Source organism: Otolemur garnettii, unplaced genomic scaffold (assembly GCF_000181295.1).
Source record: "Otolemur garnettii isolate 467f Iridium unplaced genomic scaffold, OtoGar3 scaffold00049, whole genome shotgun sequence".
NCBI lineage: Eukaryota > Metazoa > Chordata > Mammalia > Primates > Galagidae > Otolemur > Otolemur garnettii.
This window is the reverse complement of record NW_003852444.1, coordinates 5,654,959-5,678,178: the sequence shown is the minus strand read 5'-3', so window position 1 is coordinate 5,678,178 and position 23,220 is coordinate 5,654,959. Positions and strand designations below refer to the sequence as shown.

General features: G+C 43.7%; 1 protein-coding gene across 2 annotated transcripts in view; it reads right to left on the bottom strand.

Moving 5' to 3' along the window:
• ZC3HAV1 (zinc finger CCCH-type containing, antiviral 1) overlaps positions 1–23,220 on the bottom strand; it is a 65,850-nt gene that overhangs the window by 16,442 nt on the left and 26,188 nt on the right. Inside the window, exons 3-8 of one of the 2 annotated variants that reach the window (XM_023514220.1) lie at positions 21,226–21,478; positions 17,461–18,582; positions 16,336–16,437; positions 13,692–13,815; positions 9,710–9,884; positions 4,572–4,689 (exon numbers count right to left, since the gene is read on the bottom strand). In XM_023514220.1, the coding sequence (XP_023369988.1) occupies positions 4,572–4,689; positions 9,710–9,884; positions 13,692–13,815; positions 16,336–16,437; positions 17,461–18,582; positions 21,226–21,478 (1,894 nt within the window). Of the gene's footprint in view, positions 1–4,571; positions 4,693–9,709; positions 9,885–13,691; positions 13,816–16,335; positions 16,438–17,460; positions 18,583–21,225; positions 21,479–23,220 lie in introns of both variants that reach the window. The other variant, XM_023514219.1, reaches the window with a different exon arrangement.

The window sequence follows — 23,220 nt, the reverse complement described above, 5'->3', positions numbered from 1 at the left end:
TTTCTTTTTTTTTTTTTGAGACAGAGCCTCAAGCTATCCCCCTGGGTAGAGTGCTATGGCATCACGCTCACAGCAACCTCCAACTCCTGGGCTCAAGCGAGTCTCCTGCCTCAGCCTCCCAAGTAGCTGGGACCACAGGCGTCCGCCACAACGCCTGGCCATTTTTGGGTTGCAGCCATCACTGTTGTTTGGCAGGCCCAGGCTGGGGATTCGAACCCGCCACCTTAGGTGTATGAGGCTGGCGCCTTAGCCCCTTGAGCCACAGGTGCCGAGCCAGTTTGGTGGTTTCTTACAAAGATGGGCAAACACCCGCTATGCTTATGATGCAGCAATCCCATTCCCAGGTGTTTACCTTGGAGAAATGAAAACCCATATGCACACAAAGACTTGCAAATGAATGCTCACAGCAGTATGATGGTTAATCCACTATAAGCATAATTCGTATTTTTTATTTTTTTATTCTTTTGAGACAGAGTCTCTTTCTGTCGCCCTTGGTAGAGTGCTGTGATGTCATAGCTCACAGCAACCTCGAATTCTTGGGCTGAAGTGATTCTCTTGCCTAAGCCTCCCAAGTAGCTGGACTACAAGTGCCCACCACAGTACCTGGCTATTCTTTTAGAGACAGGGTCCCTCTCTGGCTCAGGTTGGTCTCAAACTTATGAGCTTAAGGTGTCCTCAAACTACAATCCGTGGGCTACATGTGGCCCGCCAAGGATATTTATCCAGCCCACCGGGTGTTTTTGCCACCGCTGCCTATCCTGCTTAGCAGCCGACTTGTCCCGGGGCCTGTAGTCCAGCCCTCCAACGGTCTGAGGGACAGTGAACCGGCCCCCTGTTTAAAAAGTTTGAGGACCCCTGGCAGCCTCCCAGTCACAGTAGCATTATTGCATATACATTTTTTGAAATGCAAATATTTACTAGACCATGCTTTTCTATAAAAATCAAATACATATTGTTATATATATAATGTCTATTGCTCCAACTGTGAAATAAATAACAGAAAAAATTATTCCTTCTGCCTTTAGTAGACAGACCTACTCTGTTGGCAACTTTCAAGTACATAATATATTGTTAGTAACTATATTCACCATGAAACAAGGTAGACTTCTTAAACTTATACTCCTATCTAACTGGAATTTTTATTTTGAGACAGTACTCTATTGCCCTGGGTAGAGTGCCATGGCATCATAGCTCAGAGCAACCTCAAATTCTTAGGCTGAAGCAATCCTCATGCTTCAGCCTCCCAGAGTGCTACGATTATAGGTGTGAGCTACCGTGCCCAGCCTTGGAGTTGTTCTTTTTTTTTTTTTTAATTTCAAATTAATATAAGGGTACATACAATTACATTACATTATTTGCATGTGTTAGGTAAAGTCCAGGTGACAATTGAGCCCTTTACCCAGACATTGCCATATACCCCTACATTGTGCCCGTTAGGTGAGAACTTACCACACCTCCTCCCCCTACCTCCTTCTTGAATTTAGATGTGTTTTTCTCCCATGTGGATATGTAGTTGTTCATCTACTAGTTTCATATTGAGTATATTGGATGTTTGCTTCTTCCATTCCTGTGATAGTTTACTTACTTAGGAGAATGTTCTCCAAATCCATCCAGCTTAATACAGAAGATCTGAAGTCTCCATCTTTCTTTATGAATGAATACTATCCCATGGTATAATATATACTACAGTTTATTTACCCATTCATGGTTTGATGAACACTTGGGTTGTTTCCACATCTTTGCAAGCATTATTATATTTTAATAAACAAAACATGAAGCTGGGCATGGTGGCTTATAATCCTAGCACTTTGGGAGGCTGAGAGAGGTGGACTGCTTGAGCAGGAGTTTGAGACCTGCCTCAGCAAGAGCAAGACCCCATCTCTACCAAAAATAGAAAAGGACTAGCTGGCTATTGTGACGGGTGCCTGTAGTCCCAGCTACTTCGGAGGCTGAAGCAAGAGCATCACTTGAACCTCAGAGTTTGAGGTTGCTGTGAGATATGACATCAAGGCACTCTACCCAAGGTGACAGAGTGAGACTCTGTCTCAAAAAATAATAACAATAGTAAACAAAAAGTGGAAATAACATAAACGTCCATTAACTGTGAATGGAAAAACTAGAGTATGTCCTTGCAATGGATACTACTTAGCAATAAACAGGGAAGGATTACTACACATGCAACAATGTAGACAAATCTAAAAGAAGTATTCTGAGAAGGAAGTCAGCCACTTGCACCCTACATACTGCAAGAGTTTCTTGCTTTTTTTTTTTTGAGTCAGAGTCTCACTTTGTTGCCCTCAGTAGAGTGCGGTGGCATCACAGCTCAGAGCAACTTCCAACTTGTGGGCTCAGGTGATCCTCTCACCTCAGCTCCTGACTAGCTAGGGCTACTGGCGCCTGATACAACATCTGGCTATTTTTAGAGACAAGGTCTCACTCCTGCTCAGGCTGGTCTCGAACTCCTGAGCTTAGGCAATCCACTCGCCTGGCCTCCCAGAGTGCCAGGATTACAGGCGTGAGCCACCTCACCTGGCACTGCAAGAGTTACTTAAGATGAAGTTCTAGGCCGGGTAAAATGAATCCATATGGACAGAAAGCATATCAGCACTGGCCTGTGATGGGGATAGAGGTGGGGGGATGTTGTAGGGTGGGGGTCAGATGAGGAGATGGGTTGCAAAGAGGAAACTCTGGGTTGATGGAAATGTTCTACATCTTGATTAGCACGGTGAGATGACACGCATTTGTCAATATTCATCCAACTGAACGCTTAAAACGGATGCACTTTCTTGTGCTAATTGTGCCTCAGTGCAGGTGATGGAATACAAAATGGACATAAACAAAAGGACAAATCAGATCGTGCCACAATCCTGCTCAGAATCTTCCCAAGTCCTAACAATACATCCGAGTTTCTCTCTGCTCTCATCCCGTACAGACCCTTCTGTTCTGTGAGACCTGAGGCCTGTGTGCAGCTTTCAGCGTCAGCCCCAGCTCTTCCTCCTCCTGGAGGGGCGGCAGCCCACGTGCCTGTGCTGCTCTGCGTCCCTGAGGCTCCTCCTCAGATGAAAGCAGGGGTGCTCCCAGTGACTCCTCGGTTCTCTGGCTGCTGCATGACATTTTCTCCTTTCTCCACAGCTGCTATCAAATTCTAAAATGGCCCGATCTGCTTACTGGTTTACTGTCTCTCGCTACCCTCTTGAATGGAGGCTCCCCAAAGAGTAACTTCATTACTGTGTCCCTGGGACCTTCAACAGTGCCCGGCACACGTCTGTGCTCACATAGGAGCTTAATGGATAAGAGAGTCTAGTTAAGGAACTAGAAAAACCTGTCTGGAACACTGCGAACCACTCTAAACTGGTTTCTATGTACCAAGTGAACAAGAGTAGGTGGCCAAATTGCTCCAGATCCAGGAACAAAGTATATCGGCTCTCATTTTCCCACAATGCTTTTAAGCTGAAAAAATATATAATCTCACCACAGAACTTTTCTAAAAATTTAAGTCATTTTTAATTCCATTACCCAATAAAACAGATTTTTATTTTTCTCTATTGGCTTCCAGTCTTGGCCTGCACATTGAAATTTTTTCAAGAAACCTTTTCCATTTTAAATGCAACACACAAACAGAAACATGCATAGACATAAATTTGGAGTTCTGCCTTTTTCATTTAATGATATCAGATTTTGGTTTTACTACCTAGTTTTCTTTCTTTTTTTTTGAGACAGAGCCTCAAGCGGTCACCCTGGGTAGAGTGCTGTGGCATCACAGCTCACGGCAACCTCCAACTCCTGGGCTCAAGCGAGTCTCCTGCCTCCGCCTCCCAAGTAGCTGGGACCACAGGTGCCCGCCACAACGCCTGGCTATTTTTTGGTTGCAGCGTCATTGTTGTTTTGGCGGGTCCAGGCTGGGGATTCGAACCCACCACCTTAGGTGTACGTGGCTGGCGCCTTAGCCGGTTGAGCTATAGGCGCCGAGCCAAAAAGCAAATATATCTTAATGTGGCTTGATATATATTGCCAGGTTGCTTTCTAGACTAGTTCATATAATGTTCCTTTTAAAAGCCACATTATACACTGAGGGTGACAAAGTGGGGGGGGGGAAGAAAAGAAAAGAAAAGAAAAAAAGCCCCATTATTTAACATACTAAGTGGTACAGGACCCAACTCTCAGGTGCCACCTAGGAACTCAAGGACCTGAGAAATTCTCCTTTACCTCTTCAAAGCACCTATGGGTCCTGAAAGGGCACGTATCTGACCATATGCAGGGAGCTCCTGGGGTGTGCCCATGGGAGAGTACGTTCAGAGGACAGCTCCTCCCTGATTTCTACCTAAACGCTGCAGATAGACTGGCAGCAGCTAACCAGAAGACCTTGCCATAGTGGCTGAAATAAACATGGTGGAAGGCAATGTGATGGATGAGACCACTGACCTAGATGATAAAGCCAGATGTCCCCTACAGGGTAGTCCAGCAAGTGTCTGCCTTGCTAAAAAGAACCCTGCCCACAGGCATAGCAATGCCTAGCTGCTGTGCTCCCACATGCTAGTTTTCAATGACACCGCCAAACAAAAGAAACTTACCTTGGAAACTCAGCTCATACTTCTGAGATCCCACTTGAAACGTGATAATTCCTTGGGGACAAGATTGATAGATAGTCTCCAGGTATGAAGAGTCAATGGTTGAACATTCCTGGTTGTTCTGCTAATTTAAAAAAAAAAAAAAGGTAAAGATTTCAGGGAAGGCTTTTACATGTCTCTACCCGTATATACTACCTGTTCTTAATTTAGCAATGGGATTTGAACAAGAGCGTATCTTGCTTCCCAAACCAGACTGTGAGGCTTCCAGGATGGGCCATGCCACAACCTTTTGTGATCCTCTTCATCGTGGGGCCTAAGAGAGAGTGATCTATCCTGCAGATAGATGTGGATGCCTGAAGAATGTAGCTTTTTGCAATATCCTTTTTACACCATCCATAAAACATGAGCCAATGTACAGAGCAACTTGCATCCTCTCTCTTGTGATGTCATGTCTGCACCCGCCGCCTCTGGCATTATCTCACATCTGGCTCTTTCAAGAAACAGAGCATTATGGGCTAGTCTAGCCTAGCATAGTTAGAGTCGCAGTAAAGGAATTCCTCCTCCTCCTCATCCAAGATCCAACAGGTGTACTGGTGTCCCAATAGAAATGCTCTAATCCTTTCCTCTGCCCTCAACCAGAGTAGATACACAAAACTGACCAAGCCAGTCACCTGCACTGAAAATGCACTTGGATTTAACACTGACTAGAGCTATAACGAAGGGGTGAAGAGTACCCCAAAAATGTAAAGATATAATCTCTGGTCTGAAGACATATATGAAGTATCCAAACATGAGCATGGATGGGTAAAAGAGAAGTGTATTGATTCTAGCAAGGGGCAGGCAAAGCCACTTTCTACTGTCCCCACTCTAGGGCCAGGGAAGCTGACCAGGGCAGACTAGACGTAAGTCCCTAAGAGGAGGGGTTCCCAGTATTTAAAGAGCAGACACTTGCTCCCTGTGATCTAGAATAGAGGAACTAATGACAGCAAAACCCAGCTGGCAGCCCATGGTAGGGAGTGGCTCATGTTCCCATTAACTCCACTCCAGACTCCAGCTTTCATTTACGCCCACCCTCCTTCCCCTTCCCTGATGGAAATGCCTGCTGGACACACAGGAATGAAAGCAAGCAAGGAAAATGTCCCAGATGGAGAGGGCCTGAGCATAGCTGGAGTAGAAAGCTGTGTTCAGTACCTGCATATGATGCAAAGCAGGAATAAACTTGAATTTCTTTCAGGAGGTAGAACCAGGACAAAGGAGGCAGAGTTTAGCAGAACTTTCTGACCTAAAGCATCCAACAATTATGTCCTACCATGAAGTTGTTTGTTACAACAGCTTTGGGAACAGTATCTATCAGGGTGATTGTAGGAGAAATTACCACCGCGATTAGATATAGGGTAAAACATACTCATAGGCCCTTCTCCGGCCCAAAGAGCAGCTGAAGTGGGCAAATATCTTCAGGCACAGAGTGGGGCCGGGCAGCTCTGTCACCTTGCATACACCAGTTTGCCCACTAGCTGAATCCCTTCTCCAATTTCCCACCCCCAAAGCTAACATCCTGTGTCCATCAGCTACCCATTCAACTCTACAGAATTCATCCTGTTCCTACGGGCCAGAGACTTTCACATTTTGCAACCCACGACTCCCCCAGGGATCTTGTTGAAGGACAGATACGATTCAAGGAAGCGGGGAGAGGGCTTCAGATTCTGCACTTCAGCCAGCTCCCAGTGATGCACATGTTGCTGGTCTTGAAGGTCCAGAGACAAGTGCTATTCACTAGAACATTCTGTGATGATGGAATGTTCTCCGTGCTGTCCTACATGGTAGCGCAGGAGAGGCAAAGCTTTACTCCTAACCCTTTTAGAGTTTTTTGACTGGGCCTGACCAGTAAATGGACAGAAGACAAAACATTAGGGAGAAAACATACAAATTCACCAAATGCATGTTTGGCATGGCACAGGGGCCTTCGTAAGGAAATGAAGACCCAAAGATTCAGTGAGAGATGAACACTTAAACGGATTAGACAAAAGCAGTAAATTACAAAAACGTGCTGAGGGCAAGGGCATCGGGCTAAGGCCATTATCTGGATGGAGAAGCAGCTAGAAGAACAAGGATTACTCTAACAGGATTTGTTTGCAAGGACTTCCCTTGATAAAAATTTAAATACCATCTATTCCACAGTGATAGTTCTTTTTGGTTCCTAAAACCCTGATGTCACTAGAATGCAAATGTTTTCCAACCTTTCTCCCTTATCTTAGTGAAAATTACAAATACTTGACATATGAGGACTGGCAATTAAGTTTGCAAACTCATCCTAGAAAGAGTGCTCCATACCTCATTGCTGAGTTATCACTATCGTCACCTTCCAAGTACTCCCCTTGGGAAGCTTTGCACTAACACCCATGTCTAGACTGCCCTTGACAACAATTTTGGAACTCTGTTTCTGGAATGGCCGTCAGAGCTTTTGTCGTACCCTTGATGTCCTGAATGTCACTAAAATATCTTCCTTGCAATATTTCTTTGGGTAAAGAAAACAGTAATTGGGGGCCAGATTAGGTGAGCGGGGAGGGGGTTCCAATATGGTTATTTGTTTACTGGCTAAAAATTCCCTCACAGACTGCGGTGTAAGCTGGCGCATTGTTATAAGCAAAAGCCATGAGGTGGCAAAAAGTTCAGGTTGTTTTCATCTGACTTTTTCACCTAGCCTTTTCAGCACTTCCAAATAATAAACTTGGTTAACTGTCCAGTTGGACAAACTCATAGCGAATGGCCCCTCTGATATTAAGAAAGGTTAACGACATGGTTCTGACTCTTGATTTGGACTGCTGGAACCTTTTGGTTGTGGAGAATTGGCTGACTTCTGTTGTGCACTTCGACACTTTGTTTCAGGGTCATTTTGATACACCCATGTTGCATCACCAGGGATAACATGGCCCAAACATCGTCTTGCCTCTCCAGAGGTCTTGGCAAACTTCAACTCTCTTTGCTTTTGTTCATTGGTGTGCTCCTTCAGGACCATTTTAGCACACGCCTTTCTCACTGAAGCTTTTCCTGCTTCTCTATGGATGTTTACTTGGTCTGCTATGCTTCTCACACTCAGCCAATGATTTTAACGCACAATTTAACTAACGTTCATGATGTTTCTGTGAGTTCTGCTGGTTACTCGCTGCCCTGACCTCTCTTTGTCAATGACACTTTCTCTCCCCTCGGAACGATGTTTAATCCGTTTGTACACTGCCATCTTCTCTTTTTTTTTGAGACGGAGCCTCAAGCTATCCCCCTGGGCAGAGTGCCATGGCATCACACTCACAGCAACCTCCAACTCCTGGGCTCAAGTGAGTCTCCTGCCTCAGCCTCCCAAGTAGCTGGGACCACAGGCGCCCGCCACAACGCCTGGCCATTTTTTGGTTGCAGCCATCATTGTTATTTGGCGGGCCCGGGCTGGGGATTCGAACCCGCCACCTTAGGTGTATGTGGCTGGCGCCTTAGCCGCTTGAGCCACAGGCACCGAGCCCACTGCCATCTTCTTAATGGCATGATCCCCTAAACTTGAACCAACATCTCCCTGATTTCACTTCCACTCTTGCCAAGTTTAACAAGAAATTTAATGTTTGTTCATCGCTCTCATTCAAGCTCCAACATTCTTGTGACGGCACACAAAAACACAATTAACAATGAATGTCACTCAGCAAGACATGAACTCAACTGTGAGACCCTGACAGTCTAAGATGAGGAAGTGTTATCAAGTTGTCTGTACAGCGCTGCCAAGGTAAGCGCACAGTGGCCAGTTTGCGAACTTAATTGTCAGACTTTGTAAGAACCATTGAGATCTACACTTTATTTTCATTTTAAACAAGGCTAATGAATTTAGGCTTATAATTTCTATTTCCACAGGAGCCTTACAGAATCACTTAGTTTACATCATCCTTGGCTTGAACGTAAGAATCTGTGCAAAGCTCAGCAGCTGGGAGTTTTTACAGACTGCTCAGCAGAATTCTGTTCTGCTACATGGGCCACCAAGGGTGAGAAGAAAGCCTAAGGAGGGACCAGGAGATCCGGCTCAGCCCCCGTCCCATCTCAACAGGGCAGCTCTGCTTTACTCTTGTTTGCTCATTTAGGTTCTTTGAAAGATTGCTTGAGACAAAGTGTATCTGCTACTAAAACAGCCGGGAATCCACAATGCCAGAGAATTGGTGGCAGGGCTATTTACTGTTGAGAACCCCACTCTCCACCATGTACGTTGGAGATGTTTTTCCCAAGCCTCACTAACAGAAAAAAGTGGTGCTTCTCCTCCGTAGCTGGTGCCTTTTCACCACAAAGGCACAGAGGATCTTGTAAGAGACTGTGTTTCTCTGTTTGCTTTGGCAGCTAGGGAGCTCAGAGTCTATTGACTTGCAACTATGTAGAACTTCATGCTGGGATTCCCTGGTCCCTACTTTGTCTTTGGCTTCATTTTCATCTCCTGCTTTTATTTCCTCTTTCTCATCACTCTGATTTCATTACCTACTTAAAATCTCTCTGCCTCCCTCTCTCCCTCTTTAATCCTATGAATTGAAGGGAGGCAGGATGCTTAGACACAACAGCAGAAGCTCTGCTCATCTAAACTTCTACCTCCTGTCACTCTGTCCCCTCTATGAGTCAGCCTGGAATCTTCTAGTTCCAATCCTTCAAGTCCATCTGAATTCAGACCCTGACTGAATATTGGTGACCTCTGCACCAGATGTGTTTCATTGCTTGAATGAATTAACACGTCCCCTAGGACAATTAACCATCCCATCATCTCTATAGTCCTTCAAGTTCTCACTCTCACCCTCTTTTCTGGCTCAAAAGCAGGAGTCTCTGTACATTTATGTATTAATACACAGAAAACGATCTCAAGGTTCCACCTCCATTTCTGATGGTGAAGAAAGAAGCATAAGTGGCTGACTTATGCCTCAGGGTTTCTTTAAAAATAGTTAAAATTAAGTTCTTATATTTATGATTGCAATTGGAGTGCATAATCGCTGGAAAATACTAACAAGGTTGTGAATTAAGGAAAAAATTCTCCTTAGGTAGCCAGGTAGCTTCAAATATTTTATCAATAGTTTTCTTTTAAAGTTGGCAAGTTGAAACAAGAGCCTCCCACAAGAAGGAATGATACTCACATCCTTCCCGTATTGAATCCACCTGCCAGATTCACTCTTCCAATACCAAATCCATCGGGTGGTGAAGAAAGAGTTGGCCGAGTTCGTGGTGGATGAAGGAGTGGAGATGCGCCGGACAAGATTGGAACCGCAAGTCATTTTCTGAAAATTGATTGTGTAATCTCCCTTAGAAAAGCTAAGAGAAAAGTACAAAGTTAACATCATGTTTCATCGACCTTTATTTCTATTATCTGGTTTTCCCAAGGGAGGTTTGGGGGCTAAAAAGCATCTTCAAATTTTCTTTATGCAGCTCCAAGTACTACACAGAAAAGAAAAACTGAAATACACAGAGATAGTGACTGGCTGTGCTCCATCTTTAATATTGTCACAAAATATATTCTTCTGAGACTGCAAACTAATACAACGTTTTTGGAAGGATTCTTTAGAGAACCCTCAAAGAACTCAAATTAGATCTCCTGCTTGGTCCTGCAATCCCATTAGTAGGCAGCTACCCAGAAGAAAAAAAATCCTTTTATCATAAGGATACTTACACTAGACTGTTTATCGCAGCTCAATTTACAATTATTGCCAAAATGCAGAAACAATCTAAATGCCCATCAACCCAGGAATGGATTAAGCTGTGGTATACGTACACCACAGAGTACTATTCAACCATTAAAAAAGATGGAGACTTTACATCTTCTGTATTACCCTGGATAGAGTTGGAACACATTCTTCTTAGTAAAGTAACACAAGAATGGAGAAGAATCTAATATACTCAATTCTAATATAAGCCAGTAGATGATCCCGCATTAAGTGAAAAATTCAAATCAATTCAAGGTGGGGTGGGGGAGGGGGGAAGAAAGGGGGATGGGGGTTTACAACGTATGGCACACCTCTTCGAGGTAGGACACAACTATATTACCTAACAAATGCAAACAGTATAACCTAATTCTTTGTACTCTCAATAAACTTGAAACAATAAAAAAAGTAACAAAATGTATTCTTCCCTCAAAAACAAACAAACAAAAAAACTGTGCCCACAAAACAACTGATTGGCTCAATGTCAGAAAGTGAGTTAACAACTCACATTAGGTCAGTTTCTTTTTTTTTTTTTGAGACAGAGCCTCAAGCTGTCCCCCTGGGTAGAGTGCCGTGGCATCACAGCTCATAGCAACCTCCAACTCCTGGGCTCAAGCGAGTCTCCTGCCTCCGCCTCCCAAGTAGCTGGGACCACAGGCGCCCGCCACAATGCCTGGCTATTTTTTGGTTGCAGCCGTCATTGTTGTTTGGCAGGTCCTGGCTGGGAATTCGAACCCGCCACCTTAGGTGTACGTGGCTGGCGCCTTAGCCGGTTGAGCTATAGGCACCGAGCCAGGTCAGTTTCTAAAATTATTTATTATTATTTGATAGTTATAAAAATGTTTCTGAGACCCTTTCAGAGAATCAGCAAGGTGAAAGTTATTTTCATGATAATATTATTTGCCTTTTTTATTTTCATTCTCTCAGGAGTGGATGACAGAGTTTTCCTGAGATTATTTGATGCATGATTTTATAGCAGATCAAATAAAGAAGTAGGTATGAGAATGTAGTTGTCTTCTATTAAGGCGGACTAAAGAGATTTGCAAAAATATAAAACAATGTCACCCTTTCTCGGTAAATTTTTGTTTTGGCAAACAGCTATGTTATGGGTTACCCATATATATAGAGAGAAAGAGAGTTATATATGTGAGTATGTATATTACAAGGACATACATGAATTACTATGCAGTATTAAATAGTTATATGTTATTTATGTTAATATGTAACAAATTTATTACTCTTATTTTTAGATGAATCAATATTTAATTTATCCCATTTTTAATTTTTAATACAGTAAATACTGACAGCTATAATCCATAAAAATTGAAATTCTTTGGGATCCTCAATACATTGTAACAGTGTTGAGGGACCTTGAGACCAAAGAGTTTGAGAATCGGTACTGAAAGAAAGGCCCCTTAGATCAGTGGTTCTCAGTTAGACATGATTTTGCCTCCAGGGGACATCTGACAACACCTGAAGCCATTTTTGTTCACCACAACAACTTGGAGGGGGACGATAGGCAGACGGAGTTTACTGGCATCTAGTGGATAGAGGCCGGGAATACTGCTAACAGCCTCCACAACAATTATCTGGCCCCAAATGTCAAATATTGCTGAGGCTGAGAAACTCTGCTCTAGATTACCTGAGCAGGGAGAGGGGAATATACAGCAGAACCTCCATAGCTGACCACCTCCCTACACAGAACACCTCCTTAAGTTGACCTAATTTTCACAGACTAGATATGCACCATATGTACGTATCAGTACAGCTGACCTAGTTCCTTTATGCGGACCACCTCCGTATATTGACCAGTTTGTTATAGCGCCTTGGATGGTCAACTGACACAGGTTCTTCTGTAGATCTAGAAACAACATAGGTGATGGTGCCCTCTAGTGGCAAAACACAGCAATACAAAAATCTTTAGCAAAAATTCGCCGAAATTGCCTATGTTGAAAAGTATATAAATTTCCCCCTCCCAAATTTCCTTGTAAAGCTAGGCTGCTTTTTTTTTTTTTTTTTTAAAGACACAGTCTCGCTCTATTGCCCAGGCTGGAGTACAGTAGCACAATCCTAGCTCACTGCAACCTTGAATTCCTGAGCTCAAGTGCTTTTCCCACACTAGCTCCCCTAGTAGCTGGGATGTGTTGCCACACATGGCTAATTTTATTTTTTTACTTTTGTAGAGATGGGGTCTCGCTATGTTGCCCACAGTGGTCTCTGACTCCTAAGCCATCCTCTTGCCTCAGCCTCTGAAAGCACTATGTTTACATGCGTGAGCTGCTGCTCCCGGCTCATGCCTGTAATGCATCTCATATGCCTGCTCGTCATAGGTAAGAATAGTCTTGTGGGAATCACCCATTTCAGCTCTACAGAACCAGAAATGTAAGGCATCCGTTTAGATGCTTCCAGGACAGAGAAAAAGAGCAAACACATGGAAGGTATAGAATGCTAAAATATACAACAAAATTTCTTTTTTTTTTTTTTTAAACAGAGCCTTACTTTGTCGCCCTTAGTAGAGTGCATGGCATCATAACTCACAGCCTCTTCAAACTCTTGGGCTCAAGTGATTCTCTTGCCTCAGCCTCCCAAGTAGCTGGGACTACAGACATCCACCACCATGCCCGGCTATTTTGTTGTTGTGGTTGTCATTGTTGTTTAACAGGCCCAGGCTGGGTTCAAACCTGCCAGCGCTGGTGTATGTGGCCAGAACCCTTACCACAGAGCTATGGGCGCTGAGCTCAAAATTTCAATATGAAAATTACTCAAATCATGTTTTAAACTTATGAAGTTAAGCCAAAGGCTCTTTGTTCTGAATCACTTTTTAATAGTTTTGTGATGAATTATAAGAATAAAAAAGACCTCTGCCCTGTGTTTTTTTTGCAAGACACATCGACAGTTATCAACTAAACAATCACGGTACTGTTTATTTTGAGTTAGCAAATACCGTGTTTCCCTGAAAATAAGACACTGTCTTATATTTATTTTTTCTCAAGAAGACACACTAGGGCTTACTTTCAGGGGATATCTTCCGCTCCGCACAGAAATGAAAGGCATGGCTATGCAGATATGCTATATAGCCATGCCCATCACTAGGTCTTGATATTGGGGTAGGGCTTATATTTAACAAATGCATAGAAATCCTGGTAGGGCTTATTTTGGGGGTAGGTCTTATTTTCAGGGAAACACAGTATTCCCAGAATCCCTAGGGTTAGCCAGGCTCAGGGCAACTTCAGACCTATCTAGCTGTGTTTTTTCCTCATTAACTCAGCAGGCATTTGTCATTTTCTTCTTAAGAATTGTCTCACACTTGAATGGGATTCTGGGGGAAAAACTATTTTTCCTTTTTCCCATAAGCCTAGCTCTATGCTCTCTTTTGATAACAACATGGATCTGAAAAGCCAGAGTACAGCCACCAACTTACACACAGTTTTGGGGGTTACAGTAGGCCTCCTCAATCTCCTCCATGGTGGAGAGGTCTCTCCAGAGCCCTTCGTACAGCATCTGCCACCGGTAGGGCAGGTGGAAGTGGTCTTTGTTGCAGTTACCTACAAAGACAGAGAGGAGGTCTGAGGGGCCCATTCATTGGAGATTCTAATCAAGTCAACCAAATCATTGCTGGCTTTCTCCCTCTGGACCTGCATTTCCCACCCTGCCAGACGGTTCCCATCTTTATCTTTGCTCACGTTGGCCCCTCCCCCATATCCATTCCTTCCCCATATCCATTATCCAGCTTCCTTTATTATCCATGGAGACTCAACAGAAAACAAAAATTCTAGCTGAGTGCAGTGGCTCACGCCTGTAATCCTAGCACTCTGGGAGTCCGAGGCAGGTGAGTCCCTTGAGCTCAAGAATTCAGAGACCAGCCTGACCAAGACCAAGACCCTATCTCTACTAAAAACAGAAAAACTAGCTGGGTGTGTGGTGGGTGCCTGTAGTTCCAAACTACTTGGGAGACTGAGGCATGAAGATCGCCTGAGCCCAAGAGTTTGAGGTTGCTGTGAGCTATGATACCATAGCACTCTACCCAAGGAGACAAAGTGAGAAAACAAGAAAACAAAGAAACTAAGAAAACAAAAATTTAGCTCGGCGCCTGTGGCTCAAGCGGCTAAGGCGCCAGCCACGTACACCTAAGGTGGCGGGTTCGAATCCAGCCCGGGCTCACCAAACAACAATAATGGCTGCAACTAAAAAAAAGCCGAGTGTTGTGGCAGGTGCCTGTGGTCCCAGCTACTTGGGAGGCTGAGGCAAGAGACTTGCTTGAGCCCAGGAGTTGGAGGTTGCTGTGAGCAGTGAAGCCATGGCACTCTACCCAAGGGGACACCTTGAGGCTCTGTCTCAAAAAAAAAAAAAAAAATTTCTCTCTCCCCAAAAAGTCACTTTACAACATGGAAATCAGAAGTAATTATAAATTTACAATTATCCTTTCTGCACCTCCCTGAGTGTATATATTAAGATAAAATGCTCACCAGCATAGGTAAGAACCTGTATTTCTTTGAATCCCTGCCCTAAAATCCATCTCTTCCAGAAAGATTCTCCCAACTAACCTCACTCCATTCTCATCAGACTTGTATTTCGTATTCTCTTAGCCAGGACCCAATACCCAGTGTGGGCTTCATTATGTTTTGTTTTGTTTTTTTGAGACAGAGTCTCACTTTGTCACCCTTGGTAGAGTACCGTGGCCTCATCCAGCTCTTGGGCTTAGGCGATTCTCTTGCCTCAGCCTCCCGAGTAGCTGGGACTACAGGTGCCCACCACAATGCCCAGCTACTTTTTATGTTCGAACCCATCACTCTCAGTATGTGGGGGTGGCACCCTACTCACTGAGCCACAGAAGGCGCCCACTGTGTTTTTACTTTATGTAGTTTTCTCATTTGCAGAGGTTTTCATGCCCCACCTTAGCTACAACCTCACTAAAGAAAAAGTTGCATCTTCGTGTAGCTTACACCCCCTTGCGTATCTAGTGTAGGGACGGGTATATGAAAAATGGCCATTAAAGGAATACAGGCTAGGGCCAGGTGCGGTAGCTCACGCTTGTAATCCTAGCCCTCTGGGGGGCCAAGGCGGGTGGACTGCTTGAGCTCAAAGGTTTGAGACCAGCCTGAGCCAGAGTGAGACACCATCTCTAAAAAACAACCAGGCATTGTGGCAGGCACCTACAGTGCCAACTACTTGGGAAGCTGAAACAAGAGACTCACATAAGCCCAAGACTTTGAGGTTGCTGTGAGCTATGACACCTCAGCACTCTACCCAGGATGACAAAGTGAAACTATCTCAAAAAAAAAAAATTTTTTTTAAAAGAATGCTGGCTAAATAGCAAATGAGTGTCATAAGCAGGAAATCAGAAAATAGTTTTGTTTCTTAAAATTTGCATTGTGTTACGTTTAAATTGTTTTGAGATTTTCAAAAAGATGTATGATTTCTTTAAAACAAAAAAAGGCCAAAAAAAAAAAAAAAGGGAGAGAGAGACAGGTTCAGGCACCACAGGGATACCCCTAGCGAGGCACTGCTTAAAACATGGCTGATTGGAAAGCACACAGGCACTCATTATAGTGTACACTTCACACTTATTAGAATGGTCGCTATCAAAAACAAACACAGAAAATAACAAGTGACTGATGAATTAGAACCTTCTGCATTGCTGGTGAAAATGAAAAATGGTATAGCCACTATGGAAAACAGCTCCTCAAAACTGAACCATATATGATCAGCAATTCTACTGCTGGGTATACACATGTCCACAAAAGAACTGAAAGCAGAGTTTTGAGCAGATATTTGCACACTCCTGTTCACAGCAGCATCTTTCTCCCTCCCCCGAGAGTCAGAGTCAGCCACCCCAGTAGCTGGGACTAGAAGTGTGATCCCTAGCACTCTGTCAACTTAAAAAAAGTTCATTTTCTTTTTTGGAGAAGGGGGTCCTGCTTTGTTGCCTAGGCTGGTCTCAAACTCTGGGCCTTAAGTGATCTTCCTGCATCCCAAAGTGCTGGGATTATATAGGCATGAGCCACTGGACTGGCCTATAGCTGGTCAAAAGGTAGAAGCTTGTAGAAAATCCTTATTTTACTTACTCTTGAGTTGACACCCCTTATACAGATGGTCAAGACAAATTTCCTTTGAGTCAGGATCCTCCATCCTAGAAAATGTGGTACATACAACATCAGCCCCAGACCCTGTAAAACAGAAGTGGATGCAGACATGTTGACATAAGTGCTTGAACCAAAAATCAAGATACCAGGTCTCTCAATGGGAAAGAATATCTGAAACGGGGCCATGAGCAAGACAACGCCTATGATTCACGCTCGTGTCTAGACGGCCCCACCCTAAAATGAAATGTGGACATGAGGGTCATATGAGAGCTATGTTTATTTCTTGTTTTTTTTTTAGTTTGCATGTTTGTTTGTTTGAGACAGAGTCTCATTTTGTCACCCTGGGTAGAGTGCTGTGGTGTCATAGCTCACAACAATTTCAAACTCTTGGGCTCAAGTGACTGTCTTGCCTCAGGCTCCTTATCAGCTGGGACCATGGGCACCTGCCACAACGCCCAGCTATTTTTAGAGACAGGGTCTCACTCTGGCTCAGGCTGGTCTCAACTCAGGAGCTCAGGCAATCCACCTACCTCGGCCTCCCAGAGTGCTAGTATGGGCCACCACACCTGGGTATGTTTATTCCTTAAATCACAGTGGAACCATTGCTCTTATCAGTAAATGTAGCAACTTGCTCCATGTGTAGTTCTAATGGTTGGTCTTTCCCTGTCTTCATAATTCAGCCTCCTCTATGGTACCACCCCTGAACCAAAACCCTCTACCTCTATGCTGTTTAAGAGCTACGGCAGAGGCTCGGCACCTGTGGCTCAAGTGGCTAAGGCACCAGCCACATACAACTGAGCTGGCGGGTTTAAATCCAGCCCGGGTCCGCCAAACAACAATAATGGCTGCAACCAAAAAATAGCCAGGCATTGTGGCAGGTGCCTGTAGTCCCAGCTACTTGGGAGGCGGAGGCAGGAGACTCGCTTGAGCCCAGGAGTTGGAGTTTGCTGTGAGCTGTGATGCCATGGCACTCTACCCAGGGGGACAGCTTGAGGCTCTGTCTCAAAAAAAAAAAAAAAAAAAAAGAGCTACAGCAGAACATCCCAGGACAAACCACCAGCCACAGCCACTCTACTTCTAGACTACAAGGCTCCTTCAGTGACTTACGCTGAGCAGAGCTTAGGGTCCTCCTTGTGGACTCACTGGCGGGGGAAATAGGGATTTGAGTGGAGTTCTGGACAAGGGTTCCAGAGGCTGCAGCTCTGTTGCTTAAGGAAGGTGAAGGTGACTGAAGCATGGTGCTGAATAGCGCAGATATCTTGGTTTCCCCAGGTGTGGACAGGACCTGGCTTTTCAGACTCTGACCTCCAGAGCTGAATGCATCTGTTTCCCCAATAACTGCTGTTTTTAAGCCCAAACCGGCAGCACCAGTTTTTTCTACATTAGTAGTTTTATCCATAATTTGAGTAGAGCCATTTGGCACACCGTGGGCAGTTTTACTAGCCGAGAATGTCTTCCCTCTGTATTTACTGTTAACAAATGCCACTCCTGCATAGTCACTCTCCGTAATTTTGTCAGTGGTTTGGAGATCTTGGGGAGTGGGTCCAGCATCCTGATTCCTAGGTAATGATGTTTCTCTCTGACCGCTGATTGTGCCTTTGTAATTGAAAGATCTTGGGGGAATTAAACCAATAGCTTCTCCATCAGCATTATTATTATTAAAAAGAGTATGCTGGATGTCTTGAATTCTACTTGTGCTGTTGAGGTCGCTGAGGTCAGAGTAAAGTAAGCTTGTGCTCTCTCTGGTGGTCACAGCTGCGGGTGTTGGTGCAGAACCAAGAGGAGAGTGGGGGCCGGTCAGAAGTGGAGAAAACATGCTCTCTTTCCTGGTGCCTTGGTCACTCAGCCAGGATGTGGGGTCCTTTTGGTTGGAGGCTGGTGTTGAATCCGAAAGAAAGTAAGTGTTGCTGTGATTCCCGTGAAAGAAGCCTTCTGGATTGACATTCTCTGGAAACTTCTGACCTGTTCCTCCAAGACTGGTAGCCTTAGCCGAGGCCAAGGAAGGCTGAGTGCGATCCTGAGCCCCCAGGTAGGTGAACTCCTGGGTGAGATCATCTACAGACAGATCATCCTCAGGAGCCCTGCAGCCGATCTGATCGGGACTGGGCGTGGAGGACCTTTGAGCGGATGCTGAAGCAGATGAAAGAAATTCCTGGCTTTCCTGAAAGAATCGCTCTCTACTTTTGCTTCTGCTTCTGTATGCCCCGCCTCTACGATGTGCGCCAGGAGCTACAGACACAAAACAAAAAAAAGAAAGAAATGAAATAATGAAAGAGTTAAAGAGATTTGAGTTCCTACCACCATTCTTCCTCTTAGCTTTTCTAGCTTTGCCATCCAAGTTCTATCAAATTACTTGTCCTGATCTGGAGTGTAACATCTTGAGGATGGGTTGTTACAATGATGGAAGAATCTTGACATTCTGTGAGTACGGAAGAGAATATCATTCCATCGCCTAGGACACAAGGGGATCCTGGTTCTCTTCCTGCTTCTCCTCTAGGACTGAGATGCAGTCTGCAAGCCCCCCAAGCCCCAACACTTAGGTGGCGGTGTCCACTATCCCCTGGTCCCAAGTCAACATTCACTCCATGGTGAATGGAGAGACAGAGTGGGGCAAAGCACGGAGATTTTCCAAAAATCATTTTGATTTTGCCTGTATTGTAATATGGGTACCTGACAATTTGAGGATTCGTAATACTTAAATAGAAAATGAAACTAACACTCTGAAGGTCTGATTTTCTTTAAGCCAGAAAATTTTCCAAATTTCTTTCTCTAGCGCCCCCTTCCCCAATTCCCAAGCATAATATCAAAAGTCCAAATTGACCACGCAAGGAGGAAGGAAGGGAAGAGGGCATGTTTGTGAATGTGTGGCGAGTGTGTGCAGTGTTTGTGTGTGTGTGCTTGGATGAGTGTGTGCTGAGGGCATGCGTGGAAGATGTACAGGAAAAATGAAATCTCGGAACCCCCCAAACTCATAATGTCAAAAGGGAGACCAAGGCTGAGAACTGCGTCACTCAGCACTGCCAGCCTCTGCCCAAATCAAATAGCTGTTGATTTATGCACAAGTCCCGTTCCCATAACAACAAAGGTCCTCTGCCTCTCCAAATGACTCTCCGCAGGGAATGCGTGCAGGGAATTGCCTCATTAGCCCCAAACCTTCTCAGGGTATATGGTCCCTGCAAAACATGTACATGCCAATTATCACCTTAGAGCCACAACCTAAATTCTTGCTCTTGAGTTCTAAGTTTCACACTGACCTTGTGAATTGCAAAGTTTATCTTCACAGATGTGAACCAAGGACAAATAAGATATCTCAGCCACTCCTCTGTGAAGAAGACTACACCATTAACTTTCTTTCCCTCACCTTATCTGATGTAAAATGTAGATTTACTGAACACTTATTAGAGCCTCACAAGAATGTAACATCTGCCTCACTGCCTACCTCTCCCCATGCCCCTTCTTTTCTGTATGTCCACTCCTTTAAATACCCCATGGCCTGTTTCTTTACCCCTTAAGTGAGGCTAACACATGTAAGGAACACGGATGAGATGTTTGGGGTGAAAGTCCCTTGTAAACTATAAACCCCTTCCCAAATATAAGGTGTAAATGTTCCTTGAGTTACTGAATCTTAGAATCACGTATTCTATCTGCTTCATAAAATTCTTCATACATGGATAAAAATTTTCATACTTTGATTTTTTTCTTCAAAAAAATCTTCATTCTTTTCTACATACAGAGGATGCCAAAACAATTATATATACATTTAAGAAAGGGAAAAACTGTACTGAAATTATAATGCTTGATAGATACTGATAACATCTGTTAACCTGTATACTATATCTTATATCTCTTGGAATTACAGAAGTCAAATGGAACTGTGCATTACAACTTTGATGCCCTTTTTTTCCTTTCTTAAAGTGTGTATACATTTTTTATACCCACAGCATATTTGACGAAGGCATTGAAGATACCACTATATCATATGAAAATGCTGAAGAAATATCACAAAAAATAAGAAAATAGGAAATCATAAATGGGATGTGAAAATTTACCACAATTAAAAAAAATAAATAGTTTCTTGGGCAGTGCCTGTGGCTCAAAGGAGTAGGGCGCCGGCCCCATATGCCATAGGTGGTGGGTTCAAACCCAGCCCTGGCCAAAAAAAAAAAACAACTTTCTTAACAAAATGGCACTGAGGACTACAAATTAAATTGTATATAGTTTTGCATTATTGCTATATTTTCTGTATTAATTGTATTACGGTTATGTAAAAGAATGGCCATGTCCTGAGGAAATGCATGCTGACATATTCAGGTGTGAAGTGTCAGGATACATCCAATGCTTTAAACACAAAAATATCCCCTGTGTGCATGTACATAAAAATAGAAAACAGAACAAAAAGCAATTGTGACAAAATTTTAGCAATTGGCCAATCCAAAACATTTTTATGTTTCTTCTCTCAAAAGAATAAAAAAAGCTATATCTAAGCATATAGGCGAAGTTTGGAAGGGAAAATAAAGACATTTTTATGTGATAAGGGAGAACCATAATAGGTAAAGTTTTTCTTTCCTTGTAATATCTGTTCATTTGAAAGTTCACACAACTGGGGCAGCACCTGTGGCTCAGTGAGTAGGCCGCCAGCCCCATATATCGAGGGTGGTGGGTTTGAACCCGGCCCTGGCCAAATTGCAACCAAAAAAAAAGAAAGAAAGAAAGAAAGTTAGTTCACACAATTAAAAAGAAAGGCATGTTGGGCCGTGCCTGTGGCTCAAAGGAGTAGGGCACCGGCCCCACATACTGGAAGTAGTGTGTTCAAACCCAGCCCCAGCCAAAAACTGCAAAGAAAAAAAGAAAGAAAGAAGGAAAAGTGTTTACCTCTCGCCCCAGGGTGGTTCCTCCGGGCGTGCTTGCTGTTGCAGATGTCCTGGATGTTCTGGACCACGTCCGGACTCAGCCCATGCTCCCTCATGGTGGCCAGCACCTTTCTGTCCATCAGGTTATGGGACCTGAGACAGTTGGGGTAACTACAATTCCCTCGGGTGAAGTGGTCACAGATGTGGAGTCTGTCACACTGCGGCTGCTGACTGCAAATCTGTTTCCGACCCTCTCCCTTGTAACTTTTGCATATCTGCGGAAGGGAGAAACAATGGTCAGAGTCAAAGCACCTTCCTGTATCTGCCAATTGCTCATTATGGCAAGCTCAAATGCACACAAATTCCTGAAGCAAGCAGAGATACACCAAAGGAAAAGGAATACACATACATTCCACAATCTCTGATGAGTTGCATTCGATTGGTGATTTATTTGAGCCAGAAGAGGCCTGCAGACTAACCAAAAGATACTGAAGAATGTGATGACTCTTTGAGGACTCAAAATAAGATAGCAAACTATGATTAGGACCCAGCGTCAGAGGTACGTTGCAAAGGAACCCAGAGGAGGAAGGTTTGTCTTTAGATAGCAACTGACTTAGCAATTATAAAGGACATGTGTGTCTTACCTGCAACTGCTTGGGAATCTAGAATTTAGTCTCTGCTAGGCAGAATGTAAAGTTTCTCTAACGATCAACTAAAGAAGATAATTTTTATATTACTATTTAAATAGATATAACTACCTATTTAGCTCTACCTACATGTACTTCCTAGTGAAAAGAAGGCAGAAGAAATACTGTCACTGAGGTCAGGCCACAGCATGCAGGACTGGAAGATTCTGGTTTTAGAGCCTGAGGCCCAGCTGGGCATGATGCCTCATGCCTGTAATCCAAGCGTTCTGGGAGGCCAAAGCAGGTGGATTGCTTGAGCTCAGGAGTTCAAGATCAGCCTGAGCAAGAATGAGACCCCATCTCTACTAAAAATAAAAAAAACTAACTGGGTGTCATGGCAGGCACATGTAGTCCCAGGTACTCTGAAGGCTGCGGCAAGAGGATTACTTGAGCACAGGAGTTTGAGGTTGCTGTGAGCTATGATGATGTCACAGCACTCTACCCAGGGCAACAAAATGAGACATACAAGTCTCAAAAAAAAACCCAAAAAACCAAATAATTTTTAAAAATATTAAGGCTTACTGAGACCCTAAAAAGCAACTGTGTGGCCTCAGGGAACCCACTTACCTACTCCCAGCTTCTTTGTCTTTTGCTGGGAAAATACTTGCTTTGTCTACCTCAACAAAGTTGTTTGGCAGACTAACAAATACAGTTAGTATAGTTGTTCAGCATATAACAAATATGTCCATGTGTTGTGCAAAATACAAAGTGTGATGCCAATGTCTGAACAGGAAATGAGGAAATAAATAAAGCCAGCGAGAAATCCGAATTTCAGACATTTTGAAAATAAAGACATTCATAAGCTGTTTCAATAGACTCTAAGCAAACCAGATCGACATGGTTCATGATAATTTTGTCTAGACAGCAAAGCCACGGACTCAGACTCTAGGAACAATGGTTTAGCTACGGAGACAACTTCTAAAACCCGATTCAAATAAATACTTGTGAGTGCTGTGGAGTCTATTGTCCAGAGTCCAGACCAGGGGTTTTCAAAAGTGTGGTCCCTGGACCAGCACTGTCTGCACCACCTGGAGACTTAGAAACCCAACTCCTCAGACCCTTCCCCACATCTGGAGGTGGGGGGCCCAATGATCTATATTTTTAACAAATCCTCCAGGTGATGCTGAAGTGTGTCCTAGAGGCTACAACAAAAACAACATTAAAAAAAAAAAAAACCTAATTAGCAACCTTACAAGTGATGCTTTGGTAACATTCCTACTACTATACCAATGTTTAAGCAAGAATGTTTCTGCCTTAATTAGGCCAGAACAAATGAAAGTACTTTTTCCTTTAATAAGTACATTGCAATTATACAGGTTTTTATATATATA